The 15546-nt window shown below is 39.0% G+C and overlaps 1 protein-coding gene across 9 annotated transcripts in view; it reads right to left on the bottom strand.

Moving 5' to 3' along the window:
* Window positions 1-15546, bottom strand: part of TPD52L1 (TPD52 like 1) — a 113441-nt gene that overhangs the window by 2979 nt on the left and 94916 nt on the right. For 3 of the 9 annotated variants that reach the window (XM_040474546.1, XM_040474542.1, XM_040474545.1), the window contains exons 4-7: window positions 10962-11063; window positions 7231-7245; window positions 5307-5345; window positions 2331-2391 (exon numbers count right to left, since the gene is read on the bottom strand). In XM_040474546.1, coding sequence (XP_040330480.1) covers window positions 2331-2391; window positions 5307-5345; window positions 7231-7245; window positions 10962-11063 — 217 coding nt within the window. Of the gene's footprint in view, window positions 1-825; window positions 908-2330; window positions 2392-5306; window positions 5346-7230; window positions 7246-7501; window positions 7545-10961; window positions 11064-15546 lie in introns of those variants that run through there. The other 6 variants (XM_040474544.1, XM_040474543.1, XM_040474547.1 and 3 more) reach the window with 6 other exon arrangements.

Below are 15546 nucleotides of genomic sequence, written 5' to 3'. Positions count from 1 at the left end.
TGTAGGCAAAAAGGACTAAATTTTACATAATTATGAGGCATTGGGAAAATGTTCATGGAAAATCAAACTATCTACAGAACTTGGTAAAAAAAAAAAGGGGAAGAACAATCAATTGGATATAAATGCCACCTGGTGTGTGACAGATTGTGCTGGAAGATGCAAGAATGGACCTCTCTTCACAGCAGAACATTATTTCTAACAGAACACAAACATGAACATGACTCCTTTCGTGTGGTGTTTTACAAATCAAGCCTAAAGCAGTGTGTGTGAATGGAACTCCAGACTATAAACCTGCAAGGAATGCCCTTACTGATTCATCCTTACTGATTTGTGAGTCAGTTGAAACAGCCTCACGATCCATAACTGAAGAAACTTACAGAAGTTTTGAAGAAAATCTAGAACACAAAAGTAAACTATACAGCAAAGAAACTAGATAAAGAAGGGTTAAACCTGTATTATTTAGTCTGGAGGAAAAAAAGAATGAGCAATTTGCAATTACTGAATATGAGTGGGAAGTTTTACACAAAGCACAATTATTAGCTGCTTATTCTCCATTGCCTGGGTGGGCAGAAAAAGAGGAAGTAGGCATTGACTGTGACATAGGAAGTGGGTGGCATGTGAGTCTTGTTAAACCCGGGGACAATCATGCAGACACAGAATCCACTTTAAGAAAGTCTTGACACAGGCTAGTATCTAGTCGGCTGAGTTAGTTCTGTGCTTGTCTGAAGGTGGAGGCAGGCTCTCCACTTTCCATCCCCATGAAGTGAGAAAAGTGAGAAGCTCGGAGTGTGGACCAAACAAATGATATGTGAGCTGCGAGCTTACCAGAGTTTCCTAAAAGCAAATGGAAATAGGTTGTTCTTTACTCTTCTTTTGCTTCTTCATATCTCCTTCTTCTAAAGAAAACCTAAAAAGTACAACTTCTCCTGTGTCAGAACTTATCTAACAAGTAACAGAATCCATCTCCCTTCGATTGTCTGAGGCTGAGAACCAAATGCAGAGAAATTAACTCCTAGGATTTTCTGAACCTTTTGTTCTGAAACTTGATATCTTAGCAAGAGAAATGTTCAAGGAACCACACTGACCCTCCTTATCAAAAGTTTTCCCTACCCATGGGGGCAATTGTAATGGCTCCTACGGGTCCCTATACACTCAATAAGCAATGATGTTGACAAGCGGGGTAGTGAAATTACACAACTACAAACTGCTGGTAAATGCTGAGTAACAATCTCATTCTTGGGTCATAAACATCTAATCACAGGCTAAATAAAGTAGAAGTAGAAGACTGTGTGGAAGATCCTTCCCTAAGAGGTAAGACTCTTCGAGATCCTATAGGAGGAAGACCTTCCAGCCTCACAGGCTTATCAGGCAGCACATGGTGGCAGAGAATTCAGAGGCAGCTGGATAATCAGCATGTGCATATACCTGCTTTTGATCTGGTTAAAGATCATCTGCATCCTTCATTTTCCCAGCTAGGGAAATACAGAAATGGATGGTCTACAAAATAGCGATAATAATGTCAAGATGTATTTAAGTCATTGTTTAAATAAACAATCTTAGTAGTTTCAATGATTTTTCCTGTTTTGAAAGTTCTCTATCTTTTAAGCCTAGATTGATTTGATTTGTGCTTTCTTCCTCTGTAGACTAACCTACCTATGCTCAAACAATATATTCAAATGAAATTTTTAGCCCCTCCCATGAAACAGACATATTTTCAGTTTAAACCTGGAAATCAAATGCATTATTACAAAGTTATGCATTTTGTGACTCAGCTTTATTTTCCCTCCATGATAATCCTGCTGTGCTGTGCTCAGTGTGTGAATGGAGGAAACAAGTCTAGGTGTCTGACAGGAGGTGGAAGGCAGCATAACGCGTGGAGTCAAGTTCGTTATTGCTAGCCCGTGTGCAAACTGAAGGGGCTCTGAGTTGTTACTGACCTTCCACTTGCATTCTAAATCCAGAATTCACATATCCTTTATCCTATCCACAATCCTCTCTCACATACCTGTTTTTGAGGGGTACCACTAAGTTCTAATTTAGTAATCTTAGTTCTAATCTTAGTTCAAGATGTGAACACAAATCCCAGTTCACTTCCAACAAGTAATCACCCCTGAACGGCTTACATGAACAACTCTGTGAGGGCACAGCAACACCGTTCAGTACTGGTTTTATTGATAGATTCACATGGAAAGAAAAAGATGGACTCTGTGCAAGTTTGCCTTCCTGGCTGCGCCAAATGCTGGCGGCCCTGCCTTCGGAACTAACCATAGCAGTGACTAATGCTGTCCTGATTCACGGACCCAACGACACAAAATTCACTTCATCTGTACCTTAAGGCTTGTGACAGTTGTCTCAACCCTCTCCTCAAATGATTTGAAAGTAGGAGAATTCCTAAAATAACAAAAAAAGAAGAGAGGTCAGCCCCAAAGACTCGCTGTCTTAGCAACTGTGCCGGTTGCAGAAACCATGGCTTTCTGTTTTTATTGGTAAACATCATCTCTGCACCACAGCCATGTCCTGACATGGACATTTTCTAGATAAAATATTCAGATAATCAACTGTAGAATAAATAGTACAGCATTTTGTTAATGACACAACTGTAATAATTTCAAGGGGCACCGGAAATCATTTCCAATGAGTCAAAGGAGTGATAGCTTAATTTGTCATTTCCTAATTAATTGTTTCTAGCACAGTACTCCTTTTTCCAACTTTTTTTTTTTTTTTTTTTTGGTAAGCAATGGAAAGTCTATCTGAAGAATGTTGTGTTAGAGTTGCCTCCCCTGGAATTTAAAGTTATTTATTTCAGTAAATGTGAGAGAAGACAGAAATAGCTCCAGGAAAAAAAAAAAGGCTCATAAATTTTTCTTTTCCATGCCTCAAAAGGTAATCATTTCGTCAATTTTCATGAAGTGGTGTTTCTGAACGTCAATGCTTTCATTGTTTTTCCTCATAAAGAGGATATACTTTTTGTTCTCTTACCAAACAGAATCTTTTCAGTTATTGACATTTTATTTGTGACTCATTCATTGTGTTAAATAATCTATATACACCATCTTGTTACTTTAAGCGTTAGATACTTCATTTGGTGCTTTTTGGTTTCCTATATTGGATTTGGCCACATGACATCATGATTTAATGACACCATGACCATTGAAAATGATATCCCTAACTAAAGAAACAGGAACTAAGAAGGAACTAAAAATGTATCTGAATTCTTGTATCCATATAAGCACTCAGCCACAAGGACTGTCATCATTTTCAAGTCAAATAACTCAACTGAATGATACTAACTTTAATAAGCTGCCCTGTCTTGAGTGCAAAATAACTGAAATAAAAGGAATGGCCTAGAGGAATTTTACAAGGGAGAATGGCTATAATATATGGGCTTCTTTGTATGGTGTGGAGTGAAGCATGGATCTAATACTATCAAGAGGAAACTAATGTACATAATATGTTTTTGGAGTGCATTTGGCTTTGTTAGAGATTATCTCCGGAAACTGTGACACTCCAGATGGTCAGAAATGCATCTGCATTCATACTGTATGAATTAAGAACAGTGAGTTTACAGGGCCTTAAGATCTCACATCTTATCTATAATGCAAGTATAAGTCAAATTCTTGGGTAATCCTTCATAATATTGCTGTTTCATTATGAAATATTAACAAATTTATATCTGAATGACTCAAGAGTATACATTCACTGGCACTTTACTTCCACTGTGGGTTTTATTTGGGCAAGCCTGCTTACATGCCTGCCTATCACTGATCAGTTAACAGGCCTGCGGTGGTCAGACAATTCAGCCTAATGCTTCATGGGTACATGTTAGATGAGTAAAAATTTTTTTTAAGTTAATTTCAGGCAAGATCATGAGGACTACATCTGCATAAGCCAATAAGACTACATCTGCATGAGGACTACATAAGCCACTAGATGGGTTCATAGAGCAAAACCATGTTAATTTTTGGCAAGCCCTTCTTTGGACACCTACACTTAGAATTGGACATGTAAAGGAGCTCAGGGCTGCAGGATGTGCTACTCAATTTGAGTGTTTTTATGCCACAGGGAGCAAGTCATTCAAAGATAGACTAGGCAATCTTGAATCTATGCTTTCTATTTACCACCAAATTAGGGAAATCAAATACTGCGGCTGAATTTCTCAAGTAACTATACAACCCCAGTGTGGAAGAAACATCATCAGGATAATAAAACAGACATTCCTGTAATTAAATTACACTAGGATGTGTGCTAGAGAACAGGGAGAAGCTATTTCCTCAGATTTAATCAGGTCATATACAGCTACAAATGACCCCAAAAGAATTTGGCTTCGGTGGTCTCAAACTATGCAGATTTGGTATGAATATACACTATAAAGCAGGGAGCATGGGGATAGTTCAGACTGTAGTGGGGGAGGGTCCTGGAGGCCTGATCTCCCACAACCCACCCCCCCACCGTGCCAGCCTAGCCCACGGCAGCCCTCCCACAGCAAGCACCGTGGGGGAAGCAGTAATCTGGTTTTAGCCTCTTCCTTTAAATATGAAGAAACTGCTATCACTGAGGTGACTTTCCCAGGGCTGCCAAGTTCATTTATGGCAGAAGTGGGCTACAATCTGCATCTTCTGACCCCCAGTCTGACATTCATTCTTCCATGCCCTATTACTATTAGTGTGCTTTTATCTAATTAAGCCATGCAAACTCAAAGTGGGGAATGTCTTTCTCGGAGGTTTCCATCCAGTTAGTAATTTTAATGACTTATTATTTTATTATTCAACAGACACCTCACCTTAGTATTTACCTTAAAAAATCCTGTTAATATCCTCTCTACAACCATAGCCCTCTGGTCTCCTATTTCTTTCATTTAAACTGTCTCCCAGGCTTGCATTTAATTCTGCTGAAATAAAGAATGTCCTTCCGCCTTTGCAGGTGTGTTCGTCCAGGCCAGTGCTAAGAATGTGCTTTACACAGGTTACTTGGTTTGTGTCACACAACAACATGTGCAGTGGGTCTTATTTCTCCCAATGAACAGATAAGAGAATGGAAGTTGAGAAGGTTAAGTGACTTGTCTCAGGTTACACAAATGAGAAGAGGCTGGATTTAAGCCAGTTTGGTCAAAAGCAGAAGCCCATTATACCCTCCTTCTGTAGAACCCTCAGCCTTTTCTCCTGAAGGCCATCAGAAAAGAGAATACAGGAGGTCAGGGGATTTCCTTTCATATTGAGAGGGGGGAAAAACTCCACAAGTAAATATCAATAAAGTCACACTTCATACATTTTGCATTGATATTATATAAAGTAATTGACACACATTACCTCATAGCAGGCATACTTATGGAATGGCGAATGGAGTAGCTTCAGGGCAAAAGCAGATTAAAAGAAAAAAAAAGAGAGAAAAGATAGCACAACATAAGTACATGAGAAACTCCCTCTTCACAGTTCTTAAAACAGCAATTTCAACTGTCTGAAGTATTCCTTGCCCACCCCACCAAGATGACATTTGTTTTCGTTGGGTAGGAAGGACCACGGTCAGCTTTCAAGGGCATAAAGAAGAGTACACTGTTCAAGTTGCATGTTATTTTACTTCCTGTGGGTTCTCTGTGGGCTGGGAACTTTGAGGATGAGGAGAATGTCTGGTTTCCTCAGGTGTGCCCAGGAGCCCGTGGACACCCTCTCTAGGTCCAGCTCCCTCTCCCCTCCCTTCTGTTCAGGAAGAGAGGAAGGGCTGTACTGAGGAAGTAGAGCCCAGCAGGTAAAAGCTAATCGTTCCATTGTAGAGAAACTCTCCAGAGGAATACTTGTAGTTAACATAAGACATTCAAGGAAACACATGGCAGGCAAACACCATCAGCACAGTTCAACATGGGAGCAAGGACTTCAGTATCCATTCCAGGACATCTGGTACAAATACCAATATTTCTGAGAATTCTAAGGGTTTCGGCCTTCTCTATTAATCCTATGGTAGCTGAGTCATCTTTTCTCTGATCGCCTGTAATTCCTTTGTGAGTTCCACTCAGAAATCAGGCTGGGCAGAGAGAGGGAGCACTACAGGGTCACACTACCTGGGATGGCGCTCCCCCTTCACACTTTCCAACACTATCCCTGCTTCTCTCCTCCCAAGAAAATAAGAGTAAGCAATCAAAAATCAAACTCCTCACCCTTCCCCAACAATATCCACTGAAGTCATTAGTATGGGCAGCACTTTACTCGAACTCAGAAAGAAAAGGACAAAGAAATTCAGGGGGTACTTATGATCTTACTTACACGCTCCACTTAGAAACCATAGGCAAAACATTTCCTCAGAAGTTATGTTTAAAAAAGAATTACTAAAAGAAATTCATCAGCATTATTAATCTAATTCACCTCTTTAAATACAGGCAGTTTACTTAGGAAAAAAAATCCCCCCCTCAAAAGTATATCCTACCTCAAAAGTGTGTAATAAGATTTCACCTAACAGAAGGCTTAACTGGACAACTGCACATTTCCTATCATAAGTGGTCTTCTGGTAACCTTTCCCCTCTTCAGAAGGAACAGAAAGTTGAAGGTAAACCATCCACATAAGAAACAGTTATAAGAATTTCAGAAAAACAATCTAGAGAAAATAATTTTGTTTCTCAATTTTACTTTTTAAAGTCTCATAAAACCACACAACTCTTGGTGACTGGGTGGCTCAGTGGGTTAGTTGTCTGACTCTTGAGCTCTCAACTCAGGCCATAATCTCATGGTTTGTGAGATCCAGCCCTGAGTCGGGCTCCTTGCTGACAGCATGGAGGCTGTTTGGGATTCTCTCTCCCTCTCTCTCTGACCCTCCCCTGCTCTCACTCTATTTCCCTCTAAATAAATAAATAAACATTTAAAACACACACACACACACACACACACACACACACACACACACACACCTCAATTTGTGCTTTTTTTTTTTTTTTTTTTTTTAATTCTTTCAATTCTAAGGACCCCTGCCAACGCAGGAACGATTGGGAATGTAGGAAGGGATTCCTAAGAGATTGCTCAGCAAGCGAAACTGGTGTAAATGACTCAGAAATGATACAAATATGTGCTTAAATAAATTCAAACCCATTAGATGCCCTGTACTCTGTAATTTCTTGGTCATGAACACTCTCAGGAAAAGAGATCTAGTGTTTTGGCTGAAGCACACCCACGGTGTGCGGGAAGCAGTGGGCTCTGGGAAAGAAGGGAACAGCCAAGGAGCTGGCAGGGACCCAGAGGCGGCGCTTACCCGATGGAGTGAGACCTGCAGCCCAGGCAGCACAAGAGAGAGCAGGAGCAGAGTTAGCATATCAGGATGCAAAGACAGGACCACAGTGCCCTTTGTCCCCTCTCTCAGCCCCAAAGCAAAGACTATGCGACTCCATATATTACTCTTTTGGAGTATACTTTTTAATGTGTCTTCACAATTACTTTACCAACCTGTTATAAGTTGTGCTTCTGTTGTTCTCACAGCTATCTATAGAGATGGTTGGACTCTATTAAGGTATATACCTCCTCCAGAGATTTCACCTCCACTAGTTCACACACCATTTGAATAAACAACTGCGAAGTTCCAAGAAGATGCCAGTGTTATTATCAAAATGATTCCAAGAGCTTGCATTTCTTCAGAGTACTTTCATAAATGTGTCCTCATTTTCACTTTGCAGAAAGCATTTTAGTTAGGTAGCCATCTATTAACAATGTTATTTTACAGGTGGAGAAGGGGGGGCAGTTCCATTGATGGGGCTATGGGGACTTCAGGCAATGTCAATCACGATAAAAGGAGAATCTTAGCTTGAAAAATATGACTTGTTTTTTAGAAAACATATCAATTTAAGGGGAGCTTAGGTTGATTAAGGTCCAACTCTTGATTTTGGCTCAGGTCATGATCTCACGCTTCCTCAGATGGAGCCCCACATTGGATGCTGTGCTTTTAGCACTTGAGATTCTCTCCCCCACCACCCCTTCCCCTGCCACCTCTACCCCACTCACACTCTCTCCCTCTCCCTCTCAAAATAAATAAATAAACTAAAAAAAAAAAAATTGAAGAGGTACTCTTTTTCTTTCCAGGATCTGAATATTGCTGGCAATCTTTTTGAACAAGTTCAGAAACTTTTTCCCAGAACACACAAGAAAATTTTACGGTGTAACTAACAAGAATATAGGATAATATGATATTTAAAAATATTTTAATGTTTTATTTATTTCTGAGAGAGAGAGAGTGAGTGTGAGTGGGGAAGGAGCAGAGAGAGGGACACACAGAATCCAAAGCAGGCTCCAGGCTCTGAGCTGTCATTACAGAGCCCAACACGGGGCTTGAACTCCCAGACCTTGAGATCATGACCTGAGCCAAAGTCAGACACTTAACTGACTGAGCCACCCAGGAGCCCCAGAAAATACGATGTTTTAAATTAAAAAGGTATTCAAAGTAAAATGTGATAAATTTTTAAAATTTATCTACTATTATTTTATAAATTAGCAAATTAATTTAAACGAAAAATAAAATCTTACTAATTTCTCATTTAAGAATCTTTATTACACTAAATTTAAGTACTTTTCAAATATGACTTTCACATATATTATTTGTTCTAGCATAATTTAAGACTAAAAATTTTTCATAAAACTTGTTGATTTCACAGGGACTTATCTGCAATTATATTTAATGTTAGAGTTATAGTTTGGGAAAAATATAGGTCCTAAGTTTGCAAAGTCTACAACATATTACAGGACCACATTTGAGTCTCCACTAACATAGGCTACATTAACTAACATTTTTAGCCACAGTTTAGAATGAAAGTGTTGTATCCTCTATATAGAGAAACAATTAATGAAAAGGTTGGGAACTTCTGGGAAATAGACTATCCATTACCCTAAAACAAATCTACACTGAAACAGAAGAAAAAGAAGTTAACACAACCTTGATGTCATACCCAATTAGCGTATGAACATGAATAGGTTAACATATTACGTATGTGAAACAGTCTTCATTCTTTTCTACTTAGGAAAACTACCAAAACCTTTACAAAATACAGTGCACTCCTGTTAATGTACACTTCCTAACTGCCATCTTGTGGGGGTCACTTGTAACTGAGACAGTCACTTAGTAAGGATAAAAACTAGCAGGGGTGGCTCAGTCGGTTAAGCATCCGACTCTTGATTTCGGTTCAGGTCATGGGTTCAAGCCCTGCATCAGGCTCTGCTCTAGCAGCATGGAGCTTGCTTGGGATTTTCTCTCTCTCCTTCTCTCTGCCCCTCCTCCACTCACCCTGGCTGTCTCTCTCAAAGTAAATAAATAAACTAAAACAAAAAACAAACAAACAAAAAAAAACCCCTAACATTTATTGAGTGCTTAATACACGGCAGACTCTCTTCTACAACTTTTATAATGACCTGATGATATTGTCACTCTTACCCCCTTTCATAACAGAACACCTGGGTACAGGTGAGCTAAGTGAATGTGGCTTCCTCATAACCTGACCACCTAAAGTTGAACCACTTAAGAGCTTGTTACAAATGCAGATCCCTAAAGTCCACCCAAGACCTACTGAGGCATAATCTCCAAGAGGTGGAATATGGAAATATGTACTTTAAACAGGCGTCAGAGGTGTTCATAAAGTCCTCTCAAGTTGGAGAAAATAACACTCCAGCGGTCGTAGTGTTCCAGTGAAAGGTTTCAACTAAGTATGTGGAGAACAAATTTTGTAAACGTGGCACAATGTATTTTCCTGGCTATAACAGGTAATAGGGTGTTTTCTGTTTAGAAAAATTATTAGTTTAGATAAATGTTTTAATGCCATTAACAAGACAACAAATTTTATTTGTAATAATGGGGTTAATTAATAATCCAGAAGGTTTATCCATTCATCACATGCAGCCTCTGAAAAATTTCAGTTGCTTTTCATTACTGCATTATTAATAAATATGAATATAAAACAATGTACTTAGATTCATGCTATGTACTTAACTCTAGCCTCATGAATGCCAACTTGTTCAGATAGCACATGAATACTTGGCACAATCCAGTAAAGTTTATTTCTGAACAAAATAAACACAAAGATATAAATATTCGTCTGCAAGTAGCAAAGTTGCAGAGTAATAAAGAAAGTAATAGTTTAAAGAATCCAGTGAAATAATATGCATAGTTTTTTTTAAAAGAAATTTAAAATGTATACTTCAATAGTTTTTTAAAAATGAATTTGATTTCTAGGGAGAAAAATAAAATTGATTTATAAAGAAAAATTTCTTAAGCATATTGCCAAATTCAAAATAAACTGATAGGTATTTAAACAAGCAAAAAAAAAAAATGAAAGTAACAACACTATATGAGATAACTTACGAAAACATAATAAAAAATAAGAATGGTCAATACTACATTGTTTTTCTGGTGCCTATAGTGAGGACATTTATTTCTTAGTTCAAAATCTTGATGTTCACCCTAACTTTATATGATAATGACACACTGAGAATAACCAAATTATGCAAGGACTATCTACCATGGTACCTTTCGGGAAAAACAGAATAAATATGTAATATTTAGTATAGAAAAAATATACTAGATGAATGAATGTATACAAAAATGAAACCTAGAATAGTTTATCAAAGCATACTCCATTGAATACATATTTAACTTACTGTTTAAATTTTAATGAATAAAATTCTGTGTGTGCTGCATTCTTCTGAAATCCTCCCTAATTACTAATTATTACTAATTACTAAGCATTAAAGGAACCCTGTATCTTCCATTTTTACTAGGTCATGTCCTAATGGAGAGGGCATCTTTGGGACCAGGCTAACTAACCCGACTTTGGGGCAGAGACTTTCCATTAAAAATTTTATCTTAGTCACTATCACTATCAGCCACATAAAAATTTTAATCCAGTTAAAAAAGAATGCATTAGGAAGACCGGCCAATGAGAAAGTTTCCCTTCCCTCAGAAGGCCAAAGGCTTAGCGTCATTCCCAAGGTTCTTTCCCATGGTACCTCATGTCTCCAAACTTCTTGCTGATGGCCGTCCCAACATTGCTGAAAGCCGCAGTTGCCTTCTGCCCTGCGTGACTCAGGGTTTCATGTGTTTTCTTGTAGCTAGAAGTAAAACAGAACAATAGAAATACAGTTTATATGTCATGATCACCTACAGAACATTCACCATCCTTCTCCTTCCTTACTTTGAAATTTTCCTTTTCTAGGGGCACCTGAGTGGCTCAGTTAGTTAGGCATTCGACTCTTGGTCTTGGCTCAGATCATGATTTCAGGGTTTGTGAGTTCGAGCCCCACGTCAGGCTTTGCACTGACAGCTCTGAGCCTGCCTGGGATTCTCTCCCCCAACACTCCCACCCCCTGCCATTTGCACGCGCTCTCACTCTCTCTCTCAAAATAAATAAACATTAAAAAAAAGAAGAAACTCTCCTTTTCTAAACAGATTTAGGAAGATGATCCATAGCAGTTACTGATTCTATTCATTGTTTGGGGATGATGGGTTGGCTGCTACTTATCAATGGAAAAGTCAGACCATTAAATCTGAATTCAGGAAAAATATTCATATTCAAGTACAGATCTGAATTGCAGATCAGATGTGTGATCACAAGCAGTAGACGTGCTCCGAGAGTACAGTTATTCTTAAAGAAGTGTGTGTTTTAACTCTGCAAAAAGAGACCCTTGCAAGTAAACAGTTAGCCACCAAAAATAACACAGAAATTAGAAAATGTATATTTCAATGTGAAGACTTAGCTTTTATTGTTCAAGTGGGTAAAATTAATCAGAAAAGGGCAAAATACAACTAGTATTTAGCTTATTTTTCTAATACTCATAGCTGGGAATAAGGAGGACACATGATCTTAGGATACTGTAGTGACTTTTTCTAAACAGTTTTAGAAATATAATACTGCAATTATCTGTTCACAATAAGCCTATGTTCCCACTTGACTGATAAGCCTATGTTCCCACTTGACTGATACCTCGAGGACTCAGAGTCAAAATCAAAGTCCATGCAACAGGCCTCGCGATGATCGCACCCAAGCTGGTCCTCTTTCTATCTGCTCATTCTGCTCCATCACTGACTTCCTCGCCAGTCCTTGAACTTACCAGGCCAAATCTTGCCTTAAAACCTCTGCTCTAGCCACTCTGCCATGTGATCCCATCAAATTTGCCAAGAAAAAGGATTTTGTTGTATTGTACATGCCCCACTTTGAAGAATTAAAAGGACCAAAACCTGCATCTTTAGGAAGACTGTGAGTCTGTAAGGCCTGAAAGGTGACACAAGAGAAAAGTAAAGAAATACCCTGCACGACCTGTGACCATTGCATGAGGCTGGGACTGGGTATTAGTTAGAGAATTCCTTCTTGCATTGCTTCTGCATTTCCACAGGAATTTCTTGCAGTTAGAGCAAATATTTAATTTTCTTGTAAACTGTTCCATGAAGTTTAACTTGATATATTTGAGAATGCTTTGAATTTAGAGATGAGGTGACTTTTGAACACTTGTGTATCATAGTCTGAATTTGAGGGCTTATTTTAAACATAAAAGACCTAGTCAGAGAGAAGTGCATATAGTAAGCAGTAAGTGCTAGCTACTTGATGCTTTAAACACTTCTCTAGCAAAATATATGGTGGGTATATACAGGAATCTGAGTACTTCAGTGAAATACAAGTGGCATTTAAGTCTTCATCATGAAAAAATGCAACTCTATACCTATGTGCAATTTCAGTTTAAATTCAAACATATGGAGAGCTCAAAGGAGTGTTGAAGAGAGATTTTTAAGACTGTTAACTCTTTATTCCTGAGAATTATATAATGTTAAATCTGAAAGGCATTGGAGCCCAATTTCTTCAGACTACAGATGATGGGATCAGGGCCCAGAACAACTGCGTGACTTTTTAAAGACAGAGATAAGGCTAGGACCAGGGCGCCTTCCTTCCTTCATTATGTCTTCTTGCTTTGGAGACGTCACACATTTGAAGGTGAGTTATATCAGCTCCAGTATTTGTGGAGATAAATGGTAATGCATTTCAAGAATTCTAAGATGTGCCTCTTTGCCCACATTTTTATACCTCTCCTCCCCAGACTAACTGCCACATTTCTTGAAAACAATTACTAGCCATCCCACATACATTACATAGAGACCAATAATTGAGGGAAAGAGATGTAGAGGGGGTGGGCAATGTCAGAGGGTTCTATGTGAAGAAGTGGTTTCCCAGAACAAAGGAACAAGGGACCCCATGAGAAATAGGCCATTGGGCTCAGAGCACTTAAAAGCTCTAAGAAGTACCACTCACAGTGTAAGAGAAAGGTCCCTCCGGAACTTCGCACTGCACAGATCCTGTAACCTTACACTGCATCCTGATTGGGCTCCATCTTAAGATTGAATGAAGTAATATACATCCCTATCTAGATGCGAGGCACCCACGTCTTGAAAAAAGACCCTCCTGTCAGGCCACTAAAAACTCCCAAGTATGTCATACTTACAATTTACACCCTTTATTGTGGCATGGAATTTGGCACACAGTTTGTACTACTAATACTTAAAACTGATTTTCAACCCTATCACATAAAATTACATTCACTAATATGCAAATAATGAAAAACAACTTAAACACCAACCTTATAATTGACTTGACAACCTTGTAATTTAAATGGAAATGGGTATTTAGCATTTTAGATTATGTCTCTTATTTTAAGCTAAATAGAAGTTACACATTGCTGAGTTACATAACTGATGAAATAGGAGACTAATATATTTTCCTTAAATAAAAGTCAAAATGGGGCGCCTGAGTAGTTCAGTTGGTTATGTGTCCTCCTCTTGATTTCGGCTCAGGTCATGATCTCACGGTTCATGGGATAGACCCCGTATTGGGCTGATAATGTGGAACCTGCTTGGGATTCTCTCTCTCCCTCTCTCTCTCTGCCCCTCCCCCCATATTCTCGTGTGTGTGTGTGTGTGTGTGTGTGTGTGTGTGTGTGTGCGCGCGCGCGCGCACGCGTGCGCGCTCTCTCTCTCTCTCAAAAATAAATAAATAAACTTTAAAAAAAAGTCAAAATATTAAGGTACCCTCAGCGTGTTGTCAATGATGTGCCAGGAGGCAGAAAAATTGGGAAAACATGCTCCAAGAAGTCTGTGTTATGTGCCCTTCCTCTGTGTTCCTATGACCCCTTCACACAGCTCTTTCCGAACATTTTTTCTACCATGTTGCAATTATGGTTTTGAAATCTGTCTCTGTGACCTGCCTGAACTTCCTGAGGGCAGGGACCACATCTTGTCCATCACTGCTGTGTCCCCAGTGCCTGAATACACTAGAGCAAGAACCACACGGGGCCAATGGAAGGAAATAGAGTCCAGGCTGATTCCCAGACTTCAGCTACAGATGCAGAGTCAGTACTTCCCACTGTGAAGCTCTTGACTCTGGGGGAGGGCACTTGGAAGCCTTAAGATGCGGGAAGGGAAATGTGTCCTCCTGTGCTCTAAAGCCATTCTGACAAACATCAGCCTTATAGGAACCTGCAGTTCCCAACAAGGCTGGAATCTGGTCCAGTGCTGAACCTTTCTTTGACAAAAGTGTAGATAGCACAGAGCAGCTCACACTTTAACTCACCAAAGACTTCTTACTGGGAGATTTTTTATTTAGTGTACAAGTAAAATTTCTATTTCTCAGTGAAAGTCAACAGGAACACAGGCTTTACTTTTCAGAGACTGGCTGGGATGGGTAGGGTTTTTTTTTTTTTTTTTCAGCTTTACTAAGGTATAACTGACAAATAAAATTGTAAGATATTTAAAGCATACACCGTGATTTGATATACATACACATTGTGAAAGAATTCCTCCCACTTAGTTAATTAACACATCCATCACCTCACATGTTTATATATATATTTTGGTGAGAATATTGAAGTCCTACTCTCTTTGCAAATTTCAGTCGTACCATACAGTTATCAAGTAGAGTCACTCTTTTATACATCAGATCCTCAGAATTTTAGTCATCTTATAACTGGAAGTCTGTGTTCTTTTACCAAACGTTCTCTATTTTCCCCACACCATTGTGCCTAGCCACCACCCTTCCACTCTCTGCTTCCAAAAATTTGACTTAAAAAAAAAAATGATTTTTAGATTCCATGTACAACTGATACCATGCAGTATCTGTCCTTCTCTGTCTGACTTATTTCACTTAGCATAATGCCCTCAAGGTTTGTCTGTAGTGTCTCAAGGCAGGATTTCCTTCCTGGTCATGGCTGAATGATATTCCTTTGTATATGTATATATGCCACATTTTCTTTAAGGAATGGATAGCAGTTAATGCCAGGACAGGTTAACTGTTTGGCTGGTGCACTGACCAGGAGGTTATCAGTAGTGAGGGGTAAGGTTCTCTGCAAGCCAGCCAAAAGGGATTCTGCTGACTTTTCACATAGTTCATCTTGTCATGTCTTACTGATTTGAAAGTAGTGTTAATCAAAAGAAGAAAGCAGGTGTTCTACAATGTTTTGATTTAAAGTATTTTTTTACACACAAATCAAAGTAAATTTTAAAAATTCAACAGTCTTTTGGGGTGCCTGGGTGGCTCAGTCGGTTAAGCATCCG

Source organism: Herpailurus yagouaroundi, unplaced genomic scaffold (genome assembly GCF_014898765.1).
Source record: "Herpailurus yagouaroundi ecotype Mexico unplaced genomic scaffold, PumYag 139, whole genome shotgun sequence".
NCBI classification, from domain to species: Eukaryota; Metazoa; Chordata; class Mammalia; order Carnivora; family Felidae; genus Herpailurus; species Herpailurus yagouaroundi.
The sequence above is the reverse complement of the archived record's forward strand: the minus strand, read 5'-3'. Positions and strand labels throughout refer to the sequence as shown.